Source organism: Elaeis guineensis, chromosome 2, assembly GCF_000442705.2.
Source record: "Elaeis guineensis isolate ETL-2024a chromosome 2, EG11, whole genome shotgun sequence".
Taxonomy (NCBI): Eukaryota; Viridiplantae; Streptophyta; class Magnoliopsida; order Arecales; family Arecaceae; genus Elaeis; species Elaeis guineensis.
In genome coordinates, this window is record NC_025994.2 from 121,112,349 (window position 1) to 121,133,594 (window position 21,246).

General features: G+C 48.0%; 1 protein-coding gene and 1 pseudogene across 1 annotated transcript; both read left to right on the forward strand.

Annotated features, from left to right (window-relative positions):
* Window positions 1-934: 934 nt before the first annotated feature.
* Window positions 935-2,381, forward strand: LOC140855868 (senescence-specific cysteine protease SAG39-like). The gene is made up of 2 exons (XM_073253075.1): window positions 935-1,408; window positions 1,549-2,381. Exons 1-2 carry the CDS (start codon window positions 988-990, stop codon window positions 2,139-2,141), a joined length of 1,014 nt encoding a protein of 337 aa, XP_073109176.1. The 5' UTR covers window positions 935-987; the 3' UTR covers window positions 2,142-2,381.
* A 1,627-nt stretch (window positions 2,382-4,008) lies between these two features.
* Window positions 4,009-20,982, forward strand: LOC140855391 (senescence-specific cysteine protease SAG39-like; annotated as a pseudogene).
* The last annotated feature ends 264 nt before the right edge of the window (window positions 20,983-21,246 follow it).

The following is a 21,246-nucleotide window of genomic DNA, read 5'->3' on the forward strand; positions in this document are numbered from 1 at the left end:
CCATGTACATATCAAGAATCTATGAATCAGATTCTGCGGAGGTTGCATTGATTTAGTTCCTTTTTTTTTTTAATCTAATAAGTCACTCGCAAATGAAGTGCTTGCATCATAGGTAAAAATAAAGAATCCATCTCTCTTATCAATCCCTCCATTGAGATAAAAAATGCAAGTACAACTACCATCAGCATTTAAATTATCGACTAATTAACCAAATTCGGGTGCTGTCAATCGTCTGTGTTTGTTGTATATAGAGATCATGTATATATCTTTTGTACAGGACTCACACATGAGTAGTAAACATCTGTTTTCACATTATCTTTGCAACACCCCCAACACCTGACAATATAACATGGTTCTTAACAATATTCCTTACCCAAAAAAAAAAAAAAAAACTTGACAATATTACATGGTTCCGGTAGTCTCCTTCAATATTATTATTAAATCACCTAGTTAAGATGCTGAATTACCTTACGTCTTCCTTGCACGTTGTGGACTCCTCTTCTTTATTGTCATTGGTGCATGACTGTGACTTCACAATGACCCACCGCCTGTTTACCAAATATTTGATCGACTTGGCAGCGCAAACCGGTCCGCGTAAAGACTCGTTACGCAAAATTTAGAGGCCACTGATAGCAACTCGGGCCAAATTTGGGGCGCAACTCTCGTTTGGATCGCTATATTGTGGCCCACGAAGCGACTCGGCCGGTCTTCTCCTGAAGTGCGTCACACGTTTTCTAAAGAGCATTGAGCGGGCGCACAACAATATTGGACGAGCGAGATGTCTACGTTCAGCGAAATCAGCTACCGCTCATCACGCTCTGGAAGACGTGTGATTATGCGTCGAGAGGACACACAAAATTTCAGGTCTCTTCCAAGCCAAACTTCTATATAAACACTCGTCACCCTAGCTCTTTGCCCACATCCCCTCCAATTCTAAATTGCCACTCAACCCACTTAGCAGAACCGTTCCAAAGTCTTTCCACAGCAATGGCTCACCGATGCTTTGTGCTTGCATTGATAGTCCTAGGTGTTTGGGTCTTTGGAGCCATGGCTCGTGGCATTGCTGACGTGCCCATGTCGACAAGGCACGAGCAGTGGATGGCTCAATATGGGCGAGTCTACAAGGATGCAGCAGAAAAAGAGAGACGATTCCAAATCTTTAAAGACAACTGCAACTACATCGAGTCTGTCAATAGAGCCGGCAATCGCAAGTATAAGCTCGGTCTCAACCAGTTTGCTGACATGACCAACGAGGAGTTCAAGGCCTCTCACCTTGGATTCAAGCCCATGCGCCTTACAAAGTCCGCGACAGGAAGCTTTCAGTATGCCAACTTGACCGACGTATCTGACAGCATGGACTGGAGAACCAGAGGTGCAGTTACTCCTGTCAAAAATCAAGGCTCATGTGGTAAGATATATATAATGTACCGTGGGTTATTCTTCTCAGAAACTTCCGATGAGTTATTTAAATTTAAAGAATAGCAAGATACATGAAAGATGTTACCAAGTAACATCGAACAAGTCATCTAACCAACAACATGTATGTAGGGTGCTGTTGGGCATTCTCCTCTGTAGCAGCCATTGAAGGGATTACTCAAATCAACAATGGCAACTTGGTCTCCTTGTCGGAGCAACAACTTGTAGACTGTGACGTCAAAGATGGAAACCGAGGATGCCACGGGGGATTCATGACTCGTGCCTTCCAATACGTCATTGATAATGGAGGGATAACAACTGAAGAGAATTATCCTTACATGGCAGCTGATGGCACTTGTGACACCAACAAGGCATCATCATCGGCAGCTACCATCAGCGGCTACCAGAACGTGCCCGTAAATGATGAGTCCTCGCTCTTACAGGCAGTCTCAAAGCAGCCTGTTTCAGTTGGCATTGATGGTGGTGGGCAAGACTTCCAGCACTACTCCAGTGGCATCTTCGCGGGCCCATGTGAAACTAATATGGACCATGCTGTGGCTGCTATTGGTTACGGGACAGCTGAGGATGGGACCAAATATTGGCTGCTCAAGAATTCGTGGGGTACAACTTGGGGTGAGAAAGGATACATGCGCATCCAGCGTGACGTTAGTGCACCGGAAGGGCTTTGTGGTATTGCCAAGCTTGCTTCTTACCCAACAGCATAAATTCAACGATCTTCTACGTCCTATGACACCTTACTAATAACTTAGAGGAATCTTTACGAAAAGAAAAAAAAGATTGAAAAAAATAAAAGAGAGAGAATAATATCTATGTCATGTAATATCTTATATGTATTAGTGCTTTGTTAGGCGAAGTCATCTTGTAGTGTTGAGACTTGCTCCTATTTGCAGTTGTACTACGAGGCTGCTTTGTGTGGTCAATGAATCTAAGATATTAGTTGGTTATTATGTTTGATGTTTGCTTGATTTAGAAGATAATTTTTTGTTATTTTCTCCTATTCGGATCACCTGGCAATGGGTTAGAGAAGGCAAATTAAACATGATCCATAAGATTTTTGTGCACAAATATACCAATCAAGGTTCTCTGACAAATCTAAGCATCCATATAATGTTAATTAACCAATTAATCTCCAAAACTTAAACTCATAAGAAACATATCAAAAACGTAAATTAGGCTTAACATAAATTCTTCTTTGCATAATAATTTAATGGTTATATATTTAGGAATAGACATTTCAATTGCCAGGCCGGATTGGACCGTTGGTTTGCTTTGATATCTATTACTCATTATTGTGGTTTTCATAATAGTCTATGTGCTTTGACTTCTTCAAGATAAACTTTAGTTATGCGGATTCGTAGGTCAAGATTTCTTGATTTTTTCCCTCTTCAATCTAAGATAGAATTTTTAAGCATTAAAATCATTGATCTAACATCGCTATAATTGTAAAACAAAAATCATGCAGAACATTAGCAACCCAAAAATCTCTCATATACCAATGATTGCATTATCTGATATGTCACGCTATAAAACATAAAACAGATTTGTGACCGTTAGTTGCATATCCCTTCCGCATGCTAGGGGAGAACCACACTTTAAGCCATAGTAATATCGTTTCCCAAACATTTTATCTGATACTTTATCTTATTAGGTGATGCTCCTGTTATTGTTCTCAAAAACCCGAGTAGGTTACACGAGCGATAACTGCGATTTGCTACACTGGCCTGCATGTTAAAGGAGAGTACATGAATTTGTACGCACGCTTACAATCAAAAAGTTATAGGTGGGTGGGGCACTGCTAAAATCCCAATTGGTAATCCGTTTGCACTACTCGGTCGCAACGGTAAGCAGCAAAATCCATTGAGTTAGACCCATTTCATGCAATTCACCGCTCGGCGTGAAGGAAGAGGCTCTGGCCAGGTTCAATGGAGCGTATTAAATCCCTCAACCGGTTGACCCGCATCACACGTATGTTTTCCAAAATAAAGCGTGATGAACGGCCCAAATTGGAGAATTAATCCAGCAAATCAACAAATCGTAGTCGCGCCCTTGGTCGCTCATTACGCTTTGGCAAACATGTGATGTGATGTCGCTCGGAATGACGTCCATACGACCCATTTGCAAGCTTCCAAACTCCTTGCAAGCTAGCAAGCTCTGTCCAAAGAGGCGTGGCCAGCGACGTGAGATATTTGTCTGCTCTAGTCCATTGGTGTCACAATTTTGTTCTTCCAAATTTCAATCTAAAAGATGTTTCATTTAGAAAAAATGATTTCTTCCTACATAAAGAGAGTCTTCTTGGCTTATAACCAATGTAGGACTGATGATGTCCGCTCTCTTATATCACAATAATATAGTATAGATATGTGTGCAAAGATAAAGAAAAGGAGCGCCAAGTTTCTAGTGTTTAATGCCAACGCCGGTTATATTGAATCCATTAGCCAAACTGGTGATCGCAAAAATACTTGCACTCAACCAATTTGTCGATCTCTCCATTTTTTTTGAGAGAGAATAAACAGAGGCTGGGAAAGCAGCCACATGAAGATTTATTTGCCAATCTCATTGCTGAGGTGTTCAATGCCTCTTACATCGGATTTAAGCCAGTCCCTCAAATATGCAAACGGAACAAACATGCTTCCTAGCATGGATTGGAGGAGCAAAAGAGTGGTACGATCAAAGATCAAGACCAATAATGTGGTAATTAGATAAAATATCCAAATGTAGGCCTTTTAAAGAATGATGTGTTGTATGTGCCTAGTGGTTAATGATGTTAGATAATTTAAAATTTTTATGTCTGGATCGTGCTGTAATATTCATGTAAAAAATAAAATAATTATAGACAATTATACTTTGCATCATCGTGTATCCAATATGATGATCCCGTAGCCCACAAAATGTGTGGTTTTCTTCCGTGAAGCGTCAAGTCTTCTCTCTCCTCACCCTCTTCTTTAATATGGACAATTGATATGAATCGTTCACACTCTTCTGAGAGTTGGAGAAATGGATCAAGCCATCTCTATTTATACATGCACTTGTCTTGTCTCATCAAAAATCTAATTCTTAATTAGAGTTAAACTCCAGTCCATATCTGATTAGGAATAGAATATTTTAATTAATTGGACTTATTGTAATTGATTCAGTATATATGGCTGATCCAAAGAGTTACACATGGCTAAAGAATAATTAGGCTATATTAAGAGTTAAATCCAACAAACTAATCACTAATCATCTGATGAACAACATAAAATGAAATAGGATAGGATACCTTGTTGGGCTTTTCTGCCGTCACGGCTACCGAAGGGTTCATTCAGATTAGCACCGGCAAATATTGACCTCCTTAACGGAGCAGCAACTCGTTGGACGATGCGGTGGGGGCCCAGTGGATGATGCATTTAAATTCATCATGATCAGCAATGGTGGGATAAGGACGGAAGCTAATTATCCTTACATGGCGAAGGATGCATGGAACCCTGTGACATCAACAAATCTTCTTCCGTTGCAGCCGCTATCAGCGACTACGAAGATGTACCTAAGAACAGTGAGTCACCAAAACAGCCGGTTTCTGTTGCCATCGAGGGTATAGCAGGAGAAACTTCCGGTTTTGTTCCGGCAGTGACTTCACGGGTAATTGTGGAACTAATCTGGACCATGCTGTCACTGCCACCGCCTACGGGACAACAGCTGATGGAACTATTTTTTTTTTTTTTTGATGAAATGGGAGGCAGAACCAATAATGACTCCAATGAAGAAGCATTAGAAACTCTTTCTAATCTTCTTCTTACTTTTGGCCAAAAGACTTTTCTGAGTCATCTAGGATTGAGAATACACAGGATGCGATCTCCTCTTACTAGGAGTGATCGATTCTGCGATCTCCTCTTACTAAGAGTGATCGATTCCATATTGACCTACTCACAACCTTCATACATACTCCACCATATCCAGAACACCCCATACATGTCTTAATGCCATGCCTGGATATGAACCAAAATATGGGTTCATGTGCACAAGATTTCATGATGGTTTCAGGTCTAAGGATCACTTGCACAACTCCCACTTAGAGAACCATCTTTGACATATAAATAAGACTTCCATTAGATGTTCTCTTTCATCGAGTCAATTCAATGGACTCATTTCTCAAATGAGCACCCACATCCTTGTATTAGTGTCTCATACAAGTGGCTAGTGAGATTTGCCACCCTCTCCATAGAGCATACATAGGATGTGCCAGTCTATCTGAAATATTGATCTCCGACTCAATGCTCCTACGATCAGAAATATTTAAGATTAGAATTTTAAGATTTTAGGTCTCACTAGCATACCCATTCATGTCTCCTAAAATCATTATCCTAATCTTTGGGGTTCATCATAATCTTAGACATATTAAAATGCAGCTAATATGATTAATCAATGCCTCAAATAATAAATGTCATTTCATGAGTTGAAAAATTTTAAAGAAAGTTCCATCACAACAGACTTACGATTGGCTTATAGGGCACTCTTCTTTCAATCTCCCACTTGCACTAAAGCCAATCGTCTTTGTATCTTATACAATTAAGATGGCGATCATATAGCTGCTATGGTATGGGCTTAGTGAATAGATCTGCTATATTGTTCTTTCTATCTACTCGTTCAAAAACAACATCTTATCTTTAACGAGTTGAAAATGTCTGAGAATGTACTTGGATCTATAATGAGACCTAGGTTCCTTATTTTGAATAACGATCCCAGTATTATCACTATAGAGTGACACCGATCCTTCAATCTTAGAAATGACTCTTAAATCCATAATGAGTTTCTTCATCCAGATAGCTTCCTTAATGGCTTCACTAGCAGCAACATACTTTGGCTCAGTAGTTGAGTCAGCTACTATCTGCTGTTTGGAACTCTTCCAACTCACTGCCCCATCAATTAGGATAAACACATATCCTGATATTGATTTGCTATCATTTGCTTTCCAATGATCCTTCCTTAGATCAGCTTGAAATCTACTAGCTATGCCCAAAGCATAAGCTACATCAGGCTTGGTACATAGCATGCCATATATAATTGATCCTACAACCGAAGCATAAGAGATTTCATTCATCCTTTTCCTCTCTTCTGGTGTCTTTAAGACATATTTTCTCAAAGAGATGTATACCATAACTTACAGACAAATAATCTTTCTTACTTGCCTCCATATTAAATCTCTTTAATATGAGATCTATGTACCGTGACTGGGATAAGCCTAACATCCTTTTAGATCTATCTCTATAGATCTTTATACCCAGTATATAGGATGCTTTATTTTAGTCTTTTATGAAAAACTTATTTGATAGCCAAGTTTTGATCGATTGCATCATTGGGATATCATTCCCAATGAGCAGTATGTCATCGACATACAGAATCAAGAAGACAATAACACTCTTACTTGTCTTCTTATATACACGTGGTTCATCCATAATTTTGATAAAGCCAAATTCTTTGACTATCATATCAAATCGGATGTTCCAGTTCTTCAAAATCTGCTTCAATCCATAGATGGATCTCATTAGCCTGCATACTTGATTTGCTCCCCCACTTGAGACAAATCTCTCTGGCTGAGTCATATAGACCCAGGAACATGTCATCAAAAAATTACAGACAGCTGAGGGAATAAAGTTGAGGGAGCTTAGGAACATGTCCAGACAAAACACAAGAAGGAATAATTACAGACCCAGGAAAGATGGTTAAAGGATTACATACAAACATGGATATAGCTCAGAAAGCTGATGGCGCTAAATATTGGCTGCTGAAGAGTTCATAGGGCATCACTTGGGGTGAAAATGGATATATGAGGTTGCTTCGGGGCATCGATGATGCAGATGGTCTATGTGGCATTGCCATGCAAGCTTCTTATCCAATTGCAGGAATTGGAAAACGTAACTCCAACATGACATGGATCTCATTAGCTATATGGTTGTTTGTAATTTTAGCCTGCAATAATTTTCCCAGTTCTATCTAAAATCGTAACATGAGCTGCCTCCTATATATGTTTTGCATCAACGTCTATTGTATTCGCCATCATTTCTAATGGTTATTAAAGTATTGAAAATTCAAAGTACTCGTGCTCCTATATATTTGTCACTAGCTATACATACATACGTGCATGCACGCACATGCAAATGCTTCAAATTTTTTTCTCTTCATATATTTTCTTCTTGCAGTGATCTTTTGGCTAGAGCGATAGTTGTTCATATTTGTCTTGGGCATCGCAAACCCATCCTATATAAAATCATGTTATTCTGTATATTTTTTTTAAAGAAAAACTTAATTTGACTGATCTCATTAAATTGACTTTAATAAATAATCTTTGTATGAACTCAATTTGAGTGAACAAAAAGAATATTTTAGAAATATTAATGTATCAAAAATCAAGGTTGCATCTGCCTTAAGAAACAGAGTGCATGTCATTTGTTTCTTCTTGCATAAGTAAATAAGATAAAAAGGGACTATATCATCTGATAATATGGTATTTATGCACAAAAAGTAATTCTTGTTGTTGATTTTTTTGATTTTTTTTTTAAATTTGTTGAACTTATGAGTATTTATCTTTTACTATGAAATTGGAGATTTTGGTTTCTACAAGTTAAAATTTTTTTTAGCAATTAAATATTGGGTCGTTGCAGGCAAAATATTCAAAAATGAGCAAAAAGAAAGTAGGAGGAAAAGTGAATTATACTCAAAACTAGAAGATCTTAATTTATAGTTTAAGCATGTATAAAAATCATGTATAATCAAATCTTAACATCCATTATAAAAACATGTAAAGCAATAAATCACATGACAATAGCTGACATAACAGCATTATAAAAAAGTCTCACACGTGCCTAGCCATTCGCCTTATTGTTGAGTCAGCTCAAGCACATCTGCATGCGTCCTTATATACTCCCATCATTTAAGCTCTCATATTCCCACCATATTAAGGATCCAACTCTATTCAAATCTAATTACGAATACCATAAATCTAATCGCAAGCATCTCAATCATGATCAGCTTAAACAGATCCATGCTGCAATTTTCTTTGGTCCATGTAAATCATGGACTATGTCTACTCTAATATCAATTGTAATATTTCAAAGATTAAGATTATTTTATTTTTTTTCTTTAAAATATCTTCTCTGTGCCAACGAAGATGGAGGAGCAAGAGGGGATGGCGGTGGGGGGTGCGGCATGGAGAAACCACGGATGGTAGGGGGTAGTGGCGTAGGAAGCCACAGGCACCATCGAAGGTGGAGGAGGCATGGGAGGGGAGGTGGGAGAGTGGGGGTGTGGTGGGGGCCGAGCACTATGGGCGAGGGAGGAGGGCACAGTGTTGGAGCCGCATGGGCATAGGGTGCGTTATGACGAAGAAGACGGGAAGGAGGGTTGTGGGGGGTGTGACATGAGTGCCAGTGAGGGGGAGAAGAGAAGGAAGATCGGTTGGGGGGTGGCACGAGTGCCTGTGAGGAGAAGAGGAAAGGGAAGACCGATGGGGGGTGGGCGGTTGGCACGAGCGCCAGGGGGAGGGGGGAGACAGCCAGAGAGGCAGGGGAGGGGGTGCGGCAGGAGGAGGGGGGGCGCATGAGCAGGAGATGGTGGGGTGGTCGTGGTATGATGCAGGGGTGCAAGGAGGGGCCGACTTGATTTAGAAGATAATTTTTTGTTATTTTCTCCTATTCGGATCACCTGGCAATGGGTTAGAGAAGGCAAATTAAACATGATCCATAAGATTTTTGTGCACAAATATACCAATCAAGGTTCTCTGACAAATCTAAGCATCCATATAATGTTAATTAACCAATTAATCTCCAAAACTTAAACTCATAAGAAATGTTGGGTATAAAATACCCCCCAGCCGAAGTTCGTGACAGGAGTGACCCTCCGGGGATCCAACCAACTTCCGACCTCCGACAACGTCTCTTCAAACCTCTCAGGCGGCCGAGCCTCCGCAACACTCCCAAGTTTTTGCCGACGGACAGGACCCCGCCAGCGTCGATCGGATTCTTCGCGACGTCCGGACTCCTACGGGAGCCGGACCTCGTCCCCAACTCTGGTTGCAGGAAGACTTCGCCCGGACTCCTACGGGAGCCGGACTCCGCCCACGACTCCAATTGCAGGCAGACTTCGTCCGGACTCCTACGGGAGCCGGACTCCACCCACGACTCCAATTGCAGGCAGACTTCGTCCGGACTCCTACAGGAGCCGGATTCCGCCCATGACTTCACCTGCAGGCTTCGCCCGGACTCCTATTGGAGCCGGAATCCGCCCACGACTTCACTTATAGGTAAACTTCGTCCGGACTCCTACGGGAGCCGGACTTCACTCACAACTTCAATTGCAGATAGACTTCGTCCGGGCTCCTACAGGAGCCGGACTTCGCCCCTAACTTCACATGAAGGAAGACTTCATCCGGACTCCTACGGGAGCCGGACTTCGTCCTCGACTTCAACTGCAGGCAGACCCCATCCGGACTGCTACGGGAGCCGGACCTCGTCCCCAACTCTGGTTGCAAGAAGACTTCGCCCGGACTCCTACGGGAGCCGAACCTCGTCCCCAACTCCGGCTGCAGGAAGACTTCATCCGGACTCCTACGGGAGCCGGACTTCGCCCCTGATGCCAATTGCAGGTGGACTCCGCTCGGACTCCTACGGGAGCCGGGCTTCATCCCCGACTTCGACTGCTGGTAAACTTCATCCGGACTCCTATGGGAGCCGGACTTCACCCCTGACTTTAATTGCAGGTGGACTTCGCCCAGACTCCTACGGGAGTCGGACTTCGCCCCCGACGCCAATTGCAAGTGAACTGCGTCCGGACTCCTACGGGAGCCGGACTTCATCCCCGGCTTCTACTGCAAGCAGACTTCATCCGGACTCCTACGGGAGCCGGACTTCGCCCCCGACGTCAATTGCAAGTGAACTGCGTCCGGACTCCTACGGGAGCCGGACTTCGTCCCCGGCTTCTACTGCAAGTGGACTTCATCCGAACTCCTACGGGAGCCGGACTTCGCCCCCGATGCCAATTGCAGGTGGACTCCGCCCGGATTCCTACGGGAGCCGGGCTTCATCCCCGACTTCGACTGCTGGTAAACTTCATCCGGACTCCTACGGGAGCTGGACTTCGCCCCTGACTTTAATTGCAGGTGGACTTCGCCCAGACTCCTACGGGAGCCGGACTTCGCCCCCGACGCCAATTGCAAGTGAACTGCGTCCGGACTCCTACGGGAGCCGGACTTCATCCCCGGCTTCTACTGCAAGCAGACTTCATCCGGACTCCTACGGGAGCTGGACTTCGCGCCCGACGCCAATTGCAGGTGGACTCCGCCCGGACTCCTATGGGAGCCGGACTTCATCCCCGACTTCGACTGCTAGTAAACTTCATCCGGACTCCTACGGGAGCCGGACTTCGCCCCTGACTTTAATTGCAGGTGGACTTCGTCCAGACTCCTATGGGAGCCGGACTTCGCCCCCGACGCCAATTGCAAGTGAACTGCGTCCGGACTCCTACGGGAGCCGGACTTCGTCCTCGGCTCCTACTGCAAGCAGACTTCATTCGGACTCATACGAGAGCCGGACTTCGCCCCCGACGCCAATTGCAGGTGGACTCCGTCCGGACTCCTACGGGAGTCGGGCTTCATCCCCGACTTCGACTCTGGTAAACTTCATCTGGACTCCAACGGGAGCCGGACTTCGCCCCTGACTTTAATTGCAGGTGGACTCCATCCCGACTCCTACGGGAGCCAGATCTCGTCTCCGACTCCGTCTGCGGGAAGACTCCGTCTGGACTCCCACGGGAGTCGGACCTCGTCTCCGACTTCGACTGAAGGAAGACTTCGTCCGGACTCCTACGAGAGCCGGACTCCGAGCTCCTCTCAAATGGGTGGCTAGCCACCTCTCTCCATCAGACACTCCAGCCGAACTTCGACCGACAGGCCTGGACCCACTGGCAGGCCACAGCAACAGCCACGACTCTGCTCCACCTCCTGCAACAAATTCTGCGCGGCTCCATCACTCCCTGGCAGGCCACAGTAACGGCCACGACACTGCTCCACTTCCTGCGACGGATTTCGTGCAGCTCCATCACTCCCTGGCAGGCCACAATAATGGCCACGATCCTACTCCACTTTCTGCGACGGATACCGTGCGATTCCTCCATCCTCTGGCAAGTTGCGACAACGGACGCCGCTCCACTCCCCGCGGCAGACTCCACGTGGCATGTCCTGGTGATAGCCACGGTTCCACTCCACTACTCTTCGCAACAAACTCCTCCTGACCATGGACAGCCCACTGCCAGACGGTTACAAACATCGCTATCAGTCTGTTGCTCCCTCCGCCTATAAAAGGGGAACCCTAGATACGTTATTCTCTAAGCTAAAAATTCTATCCCAAAACTCTACTAAAATTTTCGTTCGAGCACTCCATTCTTGTTGAGACAGAGAACTGACTTGAGCGTCGGAGGATCTTGTCGGAGCAACCCCACCTCCAGTTTAGACTTCTTTTGCAGGTCCTGATGGCGATCGTGACTCCCTCGACTCCAGCTTCTCCGACGCAAGCGGATTTTTGCACCAACAGGATTGGCGCTAGAGGAAGGGGCTGTATCTTCGCAGTACCCTTATTCTTAAAGGAGCGCTCAACGGGACCGCCTCCGGTCACCTTCCCCGACATCCACTCCTCCTTCCCCCACTAGATCTTCGCCCGATGCCTCCCTGCAAAGCATCCACACGGCGATCCACGGCCATCACGGTCAGATCTCAGGCTCCAGCCTCACCTCCAGTCTCCCAGCCTCTACCCCCTCCACCGGCAACGACGGTTGGCGCGGAGCAATTCGACCTACTGGTGCAGTAGGTCAGAGGCCTCACTGAAGCTGTGCAGGCCATGCAACAGCAGCAGCAGTCGCAGGCATCAGTGCAACCGGAAAGAGCGTCGCCAGAACTGCAAAATCTGGTGGTGGGACGGGCCACTTGGGCCAGCCGCCCAGTCTTTCCCGGGAAGATGAATCCAAGGGTGGAAAGCCTCCAATCAGACCACGATTCCACCCCCGAAAGATCTCTACCTCCATCTTGCCAGAAGACCCTCAAGACCCGTAGTCGAGAAGATTTCCTGGACCGGAGGCTTCAGGAGATGAACCGACGGATCGAAGAACTCCGCCATGCTCCCCCCGCTTATGGTGAGGATATTTGTACTGACCCCCCTTTTCTCAAATGATCATGCAGGAGCCAATCCCGTCGAACTTCAAGCTCCCCCAGTTTGAAAGCTACGACGGGACTTCGGACCCGGTTGACCACCTGGAGGCCTTCCAAACAATGATGCTGCTTCATGGCGCGCCCGACGCCATTCTTTGCCGAGCCTTCCCATCCACCTTGAAGGGAGCGGCGAGAAACTGGTACTCGGCACTAAAGCCGGATACTATCTTTTCCTTTGATCAGATGAGCCACCAGTTTATGGCTCATTTCGTTAGCAGCCGGCGTCCCCGGAAGGGCTCGGAGTCCCTCATCAACAACAAGCAGAGGGAGGGAGAATCCATTCGAGCCTACATCAACCGTTTCAATATCGCCGCGCTGGAGGTCCGAAACTTGGACCAGTCGGTAGCAATGGCCGCTCTGAAGGGCAACCTTCAGAAGAACGACCTTTTATTCTCCTTGGAGAAGAAATACCCCAGGAATTTTACTGACCTGTTGGCTCGGGCCGAAGGGTATGCCCGAGCGGAAGAAGCCTTCAAGATGAAGGATGAGGAGACCGCGAGAGAGCGGCAGGTGGAAGACTCGAGTAAGTCCGCAGTCGAAAAAGAGCCGAGAGAAGCTTGGTCACGTTCTCGAACTCCTCCCGGGCACAAGCGCGTCCAGACTCCTCCTCGAGCACGCAGGCAGGGAAGTCCGGAGCGTCGAGCTCGGTGGGGCTCTCCCCCAGGGAGGTTCCGCAACTATGCCCCCCTCAACGCATCAAAAACTCAGGTGCTGATGGAAGTCAGAGAGCAGCTCCCAAGGCCAGAGAGGATGCGCATGCACCCCAGGAAGCGCAACCCCAACAAGTTCTGCCTCTACCATCGTGACCACGGCCACGACACGGAGGAATGCATCCAGCTCCGAGACGAGATCGAGGAGCTCATCCGGCAAGGTCGACTCGATAGGTTCATTCGGCGCCAGCCTGAGGGTAGAGAAGATCGCCCACGGGCCCTGCCGCAGCCTGAGCCACCGAGGAGGGAAGAGCAGTCCGGAGATCGGTCTCCAATCGGGACCATCAACTCCATCATCGGAGGACCTCAAGGAGGGGCAGACCTTCCACGACCATGGGACTTGAAAAATCTGTAAATGTATTACTAACGACTTTACTTTGAATCAAAATTTCTTTCGACTTTGCATGTCTTTTCCTTTTGGCATGGACTTGTTACGACTGGGGATAACCCCTTCAAACAATCAAAACAAGGTCATGTTAGGAACAGGAGGAGAACCTCGTCCTAACATGAGCAAAATGAAAGTCCGATTATTTTAAGATCGGATCAGAGGAGAGGCCCATATAACGGCCCTTAAGTGCCCCCATGGTCATGTTAGGAATAGGAGGAGAACCTCATCCTAACATGAGCAAAATGAAAGTTCGATTATTTTAAGATCGGATCGGGGGAGAGGCCCATATAACGGCCCTTAAGTGCCCCCATGGTCATGTTAAGAACAGGAGGAGAACCTCGTCCTAACATGAGCAAAATGAAAGTCCGATTATTTTAAGATCGGATCGGAGGAGAGGCCCATATAATGGCCCTTATGCGCCCCCATGGCCATGTTAGTTACAGGAGGAGAACCTCGCCCTAACATGAGCAAAATCAAAGGCCCGATTCTTTTAGACCGGATGGGGGGAGAGGCCCTACAACGCCCTTATGTGCCCCCACAGTCATGTTAGAGACAGGAGGAGAACCTCGCCCTAACATGAGCAAAGTCAAAGGTCCGATTCTTTTAGACCGGATGGGGGGAGAGGCCCTACAACGTCATTATGCGCCCCCACAGCCATGTTAGGGACAGGAGGAGAACCTCGCCCTAACATGAGCAAAGTCAAAGGCCCGATTCTTTTAGACCGGATGGGGGGAGAGGTCCTACAACGCCCTAATGTGCCCCCACAGCCATGTTAGGAACAGGAGGAGAACCTCGTCCTGACATGAGCAAAGTCGAAGATCCGGTTCTTTTAGACCGGATGGGGGGAGAGGCCCTTGCAACAACCCTTATATGCCCCCACAGCCCCGTTGGGAACAGGAGGAGAACCTCATCCTAACCTGAGCTGAGATCGACTACGTCAAGAACAGAAGGAGAACCTCATCCTAACAATGACAAAAACCCGACTGCCCAATAAAATTAGATAAAGGGAAAAGTTCCCTCAATGGCACCTCTACACTTCTACGCGACCCCACAAAAAGCAAGGGGAGGACCCTCACTCGGAAAAGAAAAGAAAAATTAAAAAGGAAAGCGACGAATTATATCGATAACAGATGAAAAACAAACCACACCAAAGACCTAGGGAACCTCATCTCAACAAAGATGGGAAGTCCCTATCAAACATCCCCGGTCTCTAAGAAGGCTCTCGACACAGGTCAAGAAAATAATGACCCCTTCAAGGTAACGTGGAGTTCGGACCACCGAGCTCGAGCCTACGGCTATGGACAACAAGAAAAGCAAATCAACGTGGCAATGACTGGGCACCTCCAAACGACGTCGACGTCGAACAAGTCAAAAGACAAAAGAAGTTCGGCGGACGATAATTTGATACAATACGTGGATGAGGTAACACAAAATCTCCTTTTCATTTCATTCGTGAAATATACACCACGAAGCCCAGAAGACTAAAGGAAGAAAAGCAAAACCACAAGAACAAAACAAAACAACAAAAGAGAAAATATATACATGGAAAGACGGAAGGCCAAAAAGAACCCTAGGGAAGCTCTGCTCCTTCCGACCTCGAATTATCTGCTTCACTCCTTATCTAGGACTGCCTCAGATTTTCAACTTCTTCTTCTAGCTCTCTCTTTTTCAGCAGCATGTCCTGGAACATCCGATGGAGTCACTGGCTTTCGTTCTCCGCCTCTCGATGCCTCTTTCTCAGGACCTCGAATTCTGCCTCCACATCCTTGACTGCCCGCTGCTCGTACACCAGCTGGATCTTCAATTGCTGCAGCTCGGCCTTTCCCTCCCCAAGAGCGACCGATAGTTCTTCTGCGGTTCTTCTCAGGGATTGGAGTTCGTCGGAATTCCGAGCGGAAGCAGATTGAGCCCCCTCAGCTAGCTGCCTTCGAAGGCGGGCAACCTCGTCGGTCGCAATCCTGAGCCTCCCCTTGTATTCGTCCACCTGCTTGCGCCAGCCGGTCCGATACGCATCATAGCTCGCCTCGACATCCTAGAGCTGTTGCTGGAGGTCGAAGACCTTCTTCGGCCACTCCCGATCGCTGTCGGCCTGAGTCAAAAGTCGGGATGAACTTTCTTCCAACTGGCCAATCCTCTCCTGGGCAGCCAACAGCTCCACTCTGAGAGAACTGATCTTGACAGCTTGAGCCCAAATTTGATCGCTGGCGCGCTTCTTGTGTTCCTCAAGCTCCTTCGCGAAGTTCGCCTTCCTCCGGCTGTACTCCATGATTCTCTTCACGTGAAGATTCCGAAAGTTGGTGGCCTCCGCGGTGGCTTCAGAGTGGCTCTCCCTCAACCTGCAGAGTTCGCCATCCATCTTCTTCGACCTCTTCGTCAAATGATGAACTTTCTTCTTCAGATGCTGGATCGTGGACTTCAGCGGGATCCTCCATGGTAGGGGAAGCGCTACGGCGGGACACTGCCATCGGGAGACAAAAGCGCCAAGGCGCGTCCCATTGCAGAAAGAAAAACAAAAAAGGAGGAGGGAAGAGAGGAGAAGCCATCCACGACGAAAAATTCAACTTTATTGATTGGATGTTTCTTAAAGACAAAAGGGAAAGAAAAATTACAATAAAAGAAAAATACAAAGTCAGAGGTCTCAAACCTCTGAAGCGGGGGTTGGAGAGTCCGATGTTCCTGGAAGGGGCGCTGTAGTGGCAGTAACAGTGGGGGAGGGACCGGCTTCGTCTTCAGACCCCTCGCCCAAGAAGCTGAGGTCGAGCTCGAGAAATTTTCGGACCACCTTCTCCTGGCACAGCTCGAATCCTTTGATGAAGGCCTCCTGGCCGAACTTGATGTTCAGGTCCCTCATCTCCGCAGAGGTCTTGAACTCCTCCACCGCCAGAACCCTGGCCTCCGAGACCAGGACCGGGATATGCTCTGCCAAATTGGCAACCTCGGCCTCCGCCTTCCTCGCCGTCTCCTCCGAGGTCTGCTTCTCTTGCTCCAGGGCCTGCTTCTCCCTTTCCAGGACCTCTTGGAGGTTGGCTATCTCAGCAACCTTTTCTTGGAGGCGGGCGACTTCGGTCCGACGACGCTCCTCCGCCTGGATGGCGTCCCTCCTCGCCCGGTTCGTCGCCTCGATATTGGCAAGGAGCTGGTGCCCAATCTGCAAGGGCGGCTAGGGGATCAGAACAAGGGTCGAAAAGCCAATTAAATGAAGATTTGTTTACCTTGAGAAAAGATCCTAGGGAGTTCCAAACCCGCTGCTCAAGATCGGCACGATCAATCCTCTCGATGACTTCGGACCGAATGCAGCCGTCGATCAACCACTTGATCAAGTCCCTGTCATTGAAGGGATTCTCCGGCTCTTCTTCGGAGCCAAGGGACTCTTCAACGGTGGCTCGACGGCTACTCACCCTGCGGGCCACCGACTTCCTTCTCCTCCCCCTCTCGACTACGGGCGCCTCCGTGGAACGGACCCCCAAAACGGGAGCCCCGATGGGGGACTCCTCGAAGAGGCCCGGAGAGCCGATGGTTCGGCGTCCGAAGGAACGTCGACCGCGGGAGCCACTTGGACAGGCACAGCCGAGCTCGTCTCCTCCACTCTGGCCTTCTTTGCTGATCCGGAGGCCGCGGCGCCTTTTCTTTTGTGGGCCTTGAGGCCCCTGACGAGCATCCGTGCTGCTTCGACGTCCATTCCTGAAAAAAAAAATCAAATCAAAAATCAGCGATGGGGCAAAAAAGGAAGAAGTGACACGCAAAAAAAAAAAGAGAAAGAGAAAAAAAGGGGGAAAGAAAAAGAAGAAGGATGGAAGAAAAGAAGAGAAAAGAAAAGATGGAATACTTGCAGGATCCTGGGGGCTCAAGCCGATGTTGAACAAAAATTGCTCCTTCAGAAGGTTGGGAAGGGAAGGGGCGGAATAGTCAAGAAGCTTTCGGGCGGCCTGAAGGTCGCCCTCCCCCAGGCTGGGAGTCCGGCGGACAAAGTCCCTCAGAGAGCCCCAAGGGGGCAGGCCCAGCCTCAAAGTCGAGCAGTGGACGAAGAGGTACTTCCCCTTCCAGTTGTGGATTGAAGAGGGAGCACCTTTCAGCAACCCCTTCTTGCCAAACTGGGGGGAGAAATACCACCAGTCCTTCGCCGAAGGGTGACGCTTGAAGGTGTAAAAATGCCTAAACAAAGAAAGGAATGGCTGAACTTCGACTACGTGGCAAAGGGAGAGGAACCCTATCAAAAACCTAAAGGAATTCGGAGCAACTGAAGCTAAAGAAATATCTAAGAAGCGGAAAAGGACGACGACAAAAGGCGGAAGGGCGGGTTTAAATAGACCCTGGGATCCGACGCCATAATGATCGCGAATCCCCCCAGGCCGACCTGCGCTCGACACATGTCCCACTTGCCACGGCAGGCGGCTAAAAGCGGCTGACAGCTGACGGAGCCATTACTGCATCGTACCTGGGCCAACGTACCAGCGAAAATTCTGAAAGGTCCCTTCGAATCGTCCCGATTCGAAAAGACTCCAGCACGCGCGTATTTAATGCCAAAATATCTGGGGGCGATCGTGCACAGGATTCAAGGGGACAACTTCGGCTGCGAAAATTTTTCTGTACTTTCTTCATTCGAAATTCGAACTCGAAAGTAGGGAGACTGGTGTTGGGTATAAAATACCCCCCCAGTCGAAGTTCGTGACAGGAGTGACCCTCCGGGGATCCAACCAACTTCCGACCTCCGACAACGTCTCTTCAAACCTCTCAGGCGGCTGAGCCTCCACAATACTCCCAAGTTTTTGCCGACGGACAGGACCCCGCCAGCGTTGATCGGATTCTTCGCGACGTCCGGACTCCTACGGGAGCCGGACCTTGTCCCCAACTCTGGTTGCAGGAAGACTTCGCCCGGACTCCTACGGGAGCCGGACTCCGCCCATGACTCCAATTGCAGGCAGACTTCGTCCGGATTCCTACGGGAGCCGGACTCCGCCCACGACTCCAATTGCAAGCAGACTTCGTCCGGACTCCTACGGGAGCCGGACTTCGCTCATGACTTCACCTGCAAGCTTTGCCCGGACTCCTACGGGAGCCGGAATCCGCCCATGACTTCACTTACAGGTAAACTTCGTCTGGACTACTACGGAAGCCAGACTTCACCCACAACTCCAATTGCAGGTAGACTTCGTCCGGGCTCCTACGGGAGCCGGACTTCGCCCCCAACTTCACATGAAGGAAGACTTCATCCGGATTCCTACGGGAGCCGGACTTCATTCTCGACTTCAACTACAGGCAGACCCCATTCGGACTGCTACGGGAGCTGGGGTTGCAAGAAGACTTCGCTCGGACTTCTAAGGGAGCCGAACCTCGTCCCCAACTCCGGCTGTAGGAAGACTTCATCCGGACTCCTACGGAAGTCGGACTTTGCCCCCGACGCCAATTGCAGGTGGACTCCGCCCGGACTCCTACGGGAGCCGGGCTTCATCCCCGACTTCGACTGCTGGTAAACTTCATCCGGACTCCTACGGGAGCCGGACTTCGTCCCTGACTTTAATTGCAGGTGGACTTCGCCCAGACTCCTACGGGAGCCGGACTTCGCCCCCGACGCCAATTGCAAGTGAACTGCGTCCGGACTCCTACGGGAGCCGGACTTCGTCCCTAGCTTCTACTGCAAGTAGACTTCATCCGGACTCCTACGGGAGCCAGACTTCGCCCTCGACGCCAATTGCAGGTGGACTCCGCCCAGACTCCTACGGGAGCCGGGCTTCATCCCCGACTTTGACTGCTGGTAAACTTCATCCGGACTCCTACGGGAGCTGGACTTCATCCCTGACTTTAATTGCAGGTGGACTCCGTCCGGACTCCTACGGGAGCCAGATCTCGTCTCCGACTCCGTCTACGGGAAGACTCCGTCCGGACACCCACGGGAGTTGGACCTCGTCTCGGACTTCGACTGAAGTAAGACTTCGTCCGGACTGCTACGGGAACCGGACTCCGAGCTCCTCTCAGACGGGTGGCTAGCCACCTCTCTCCGCCAGACACTCCAGCCGAACTTCGACCGACAGGCTTGGACCCACTGGCAGGCCGCAGCAACAGCCACGACTCTGCTCCAACTCCTGCAACAGATTCCGCGCGGCTCCATCACTCCCTGATAGGCCGCAGTAACGGCCAGGACACTGCTCCACTTCCTGCGATAGATTTCGCACGGCTCCATCACTCCCTGGCAGGCCACAATAATGGCCACGATCCTGCTCCACTTCCTGCGACAGATACCGCACGATTCCTCCATCCTCTGGCAAGTCGCGACAACGGACACCGCTCCACTCCCCGCGGCAGACTCCACGTGGCACGTCCCGGTGATAGCCATGGTTCCACTCCACTACTCTTCGCAACAAACTCCTCCTGACCATGGGCAGCCCACTGCCAGACGGTTACAAACATCGCTATCAGTCTGTTGCTCCCTCCACCTATAAAAGGGGAACCCCAGATACGTTATTCTCTAAGCTAAAAATTCTATTCCAAAATTCTGCTAAAATTTTCGTTCGAACACTCCATTCTTGTTGAGGCAGAGAACTGACTTGAGCGTCGGAGGGTCTTGCCGGAGCAACCCCACCTCCGGTTTAGACTTTTTTTGCAGATCCCGACGGCGACCGCGACTCCCTCGACTCCAGCTTCTCCGGTGCAAATGGATTTTTGCACCAACAAGAAACATATCAAAAATGTAAATTAGGCTTAACATTAGTTCTTCTTTGCATAATAATTTAATGGTTATATATTTAGGAATAGACATTTTCATTGCCAGGCCGGATTGGACCGTTGGTTTGCTTTGATATCTATTACTCATTATTGTGGTTTTCATAAAAGTCTATGTGCTTTGATTTCTTCAAGATAAACTTTAGTTATGCGGATTCGTAGGTCAAGATTTCTTGATTTTTCCCCTCTCCAATCTTAGAATTTTTAAGCATTAAATCATTGATCTAACATCGCTATAATTGTAAAACAAAAATCATGCAGAACATTAGCAACCCAAAAATCTCTCATATACCAATGATTGCATTATCTGATACGTCACGCTATAAAACATAAAATGGATTTATGACCGTTAGTTGCATATCCCTTCTGCATGCTAGGGAAGATCCTCACTTTGAGCCAAAGTAATATCGTTTCCGAAACATTTTATCTGATACTTTATCTTATTAGGTGATGCTCCTGTTATTGTTCTCAAAAACCCAAGCAGGTTACACGAGCGATAACTGCGATTTGCTACACTGGCCTGCATGTTAAAGGAGAGTACATGAATTTGTACGCACGCTTACAATCAAAAAAGTTATAGGTGGGTGGGGCACTGCTAAAATCCCAATTGGTAATCCGTTTGCACTACTCGGTCGCAACGGTAAGCAGCAAAATCCATTGAGTTAAACCCATTTCACGCAATTCACCGCACGGCGTGAAGGAAGAGGCTCTGGCCAGGTTCAATGGAGCGTATTAAATCCCTCAACCGGTTGATCCGCATCACA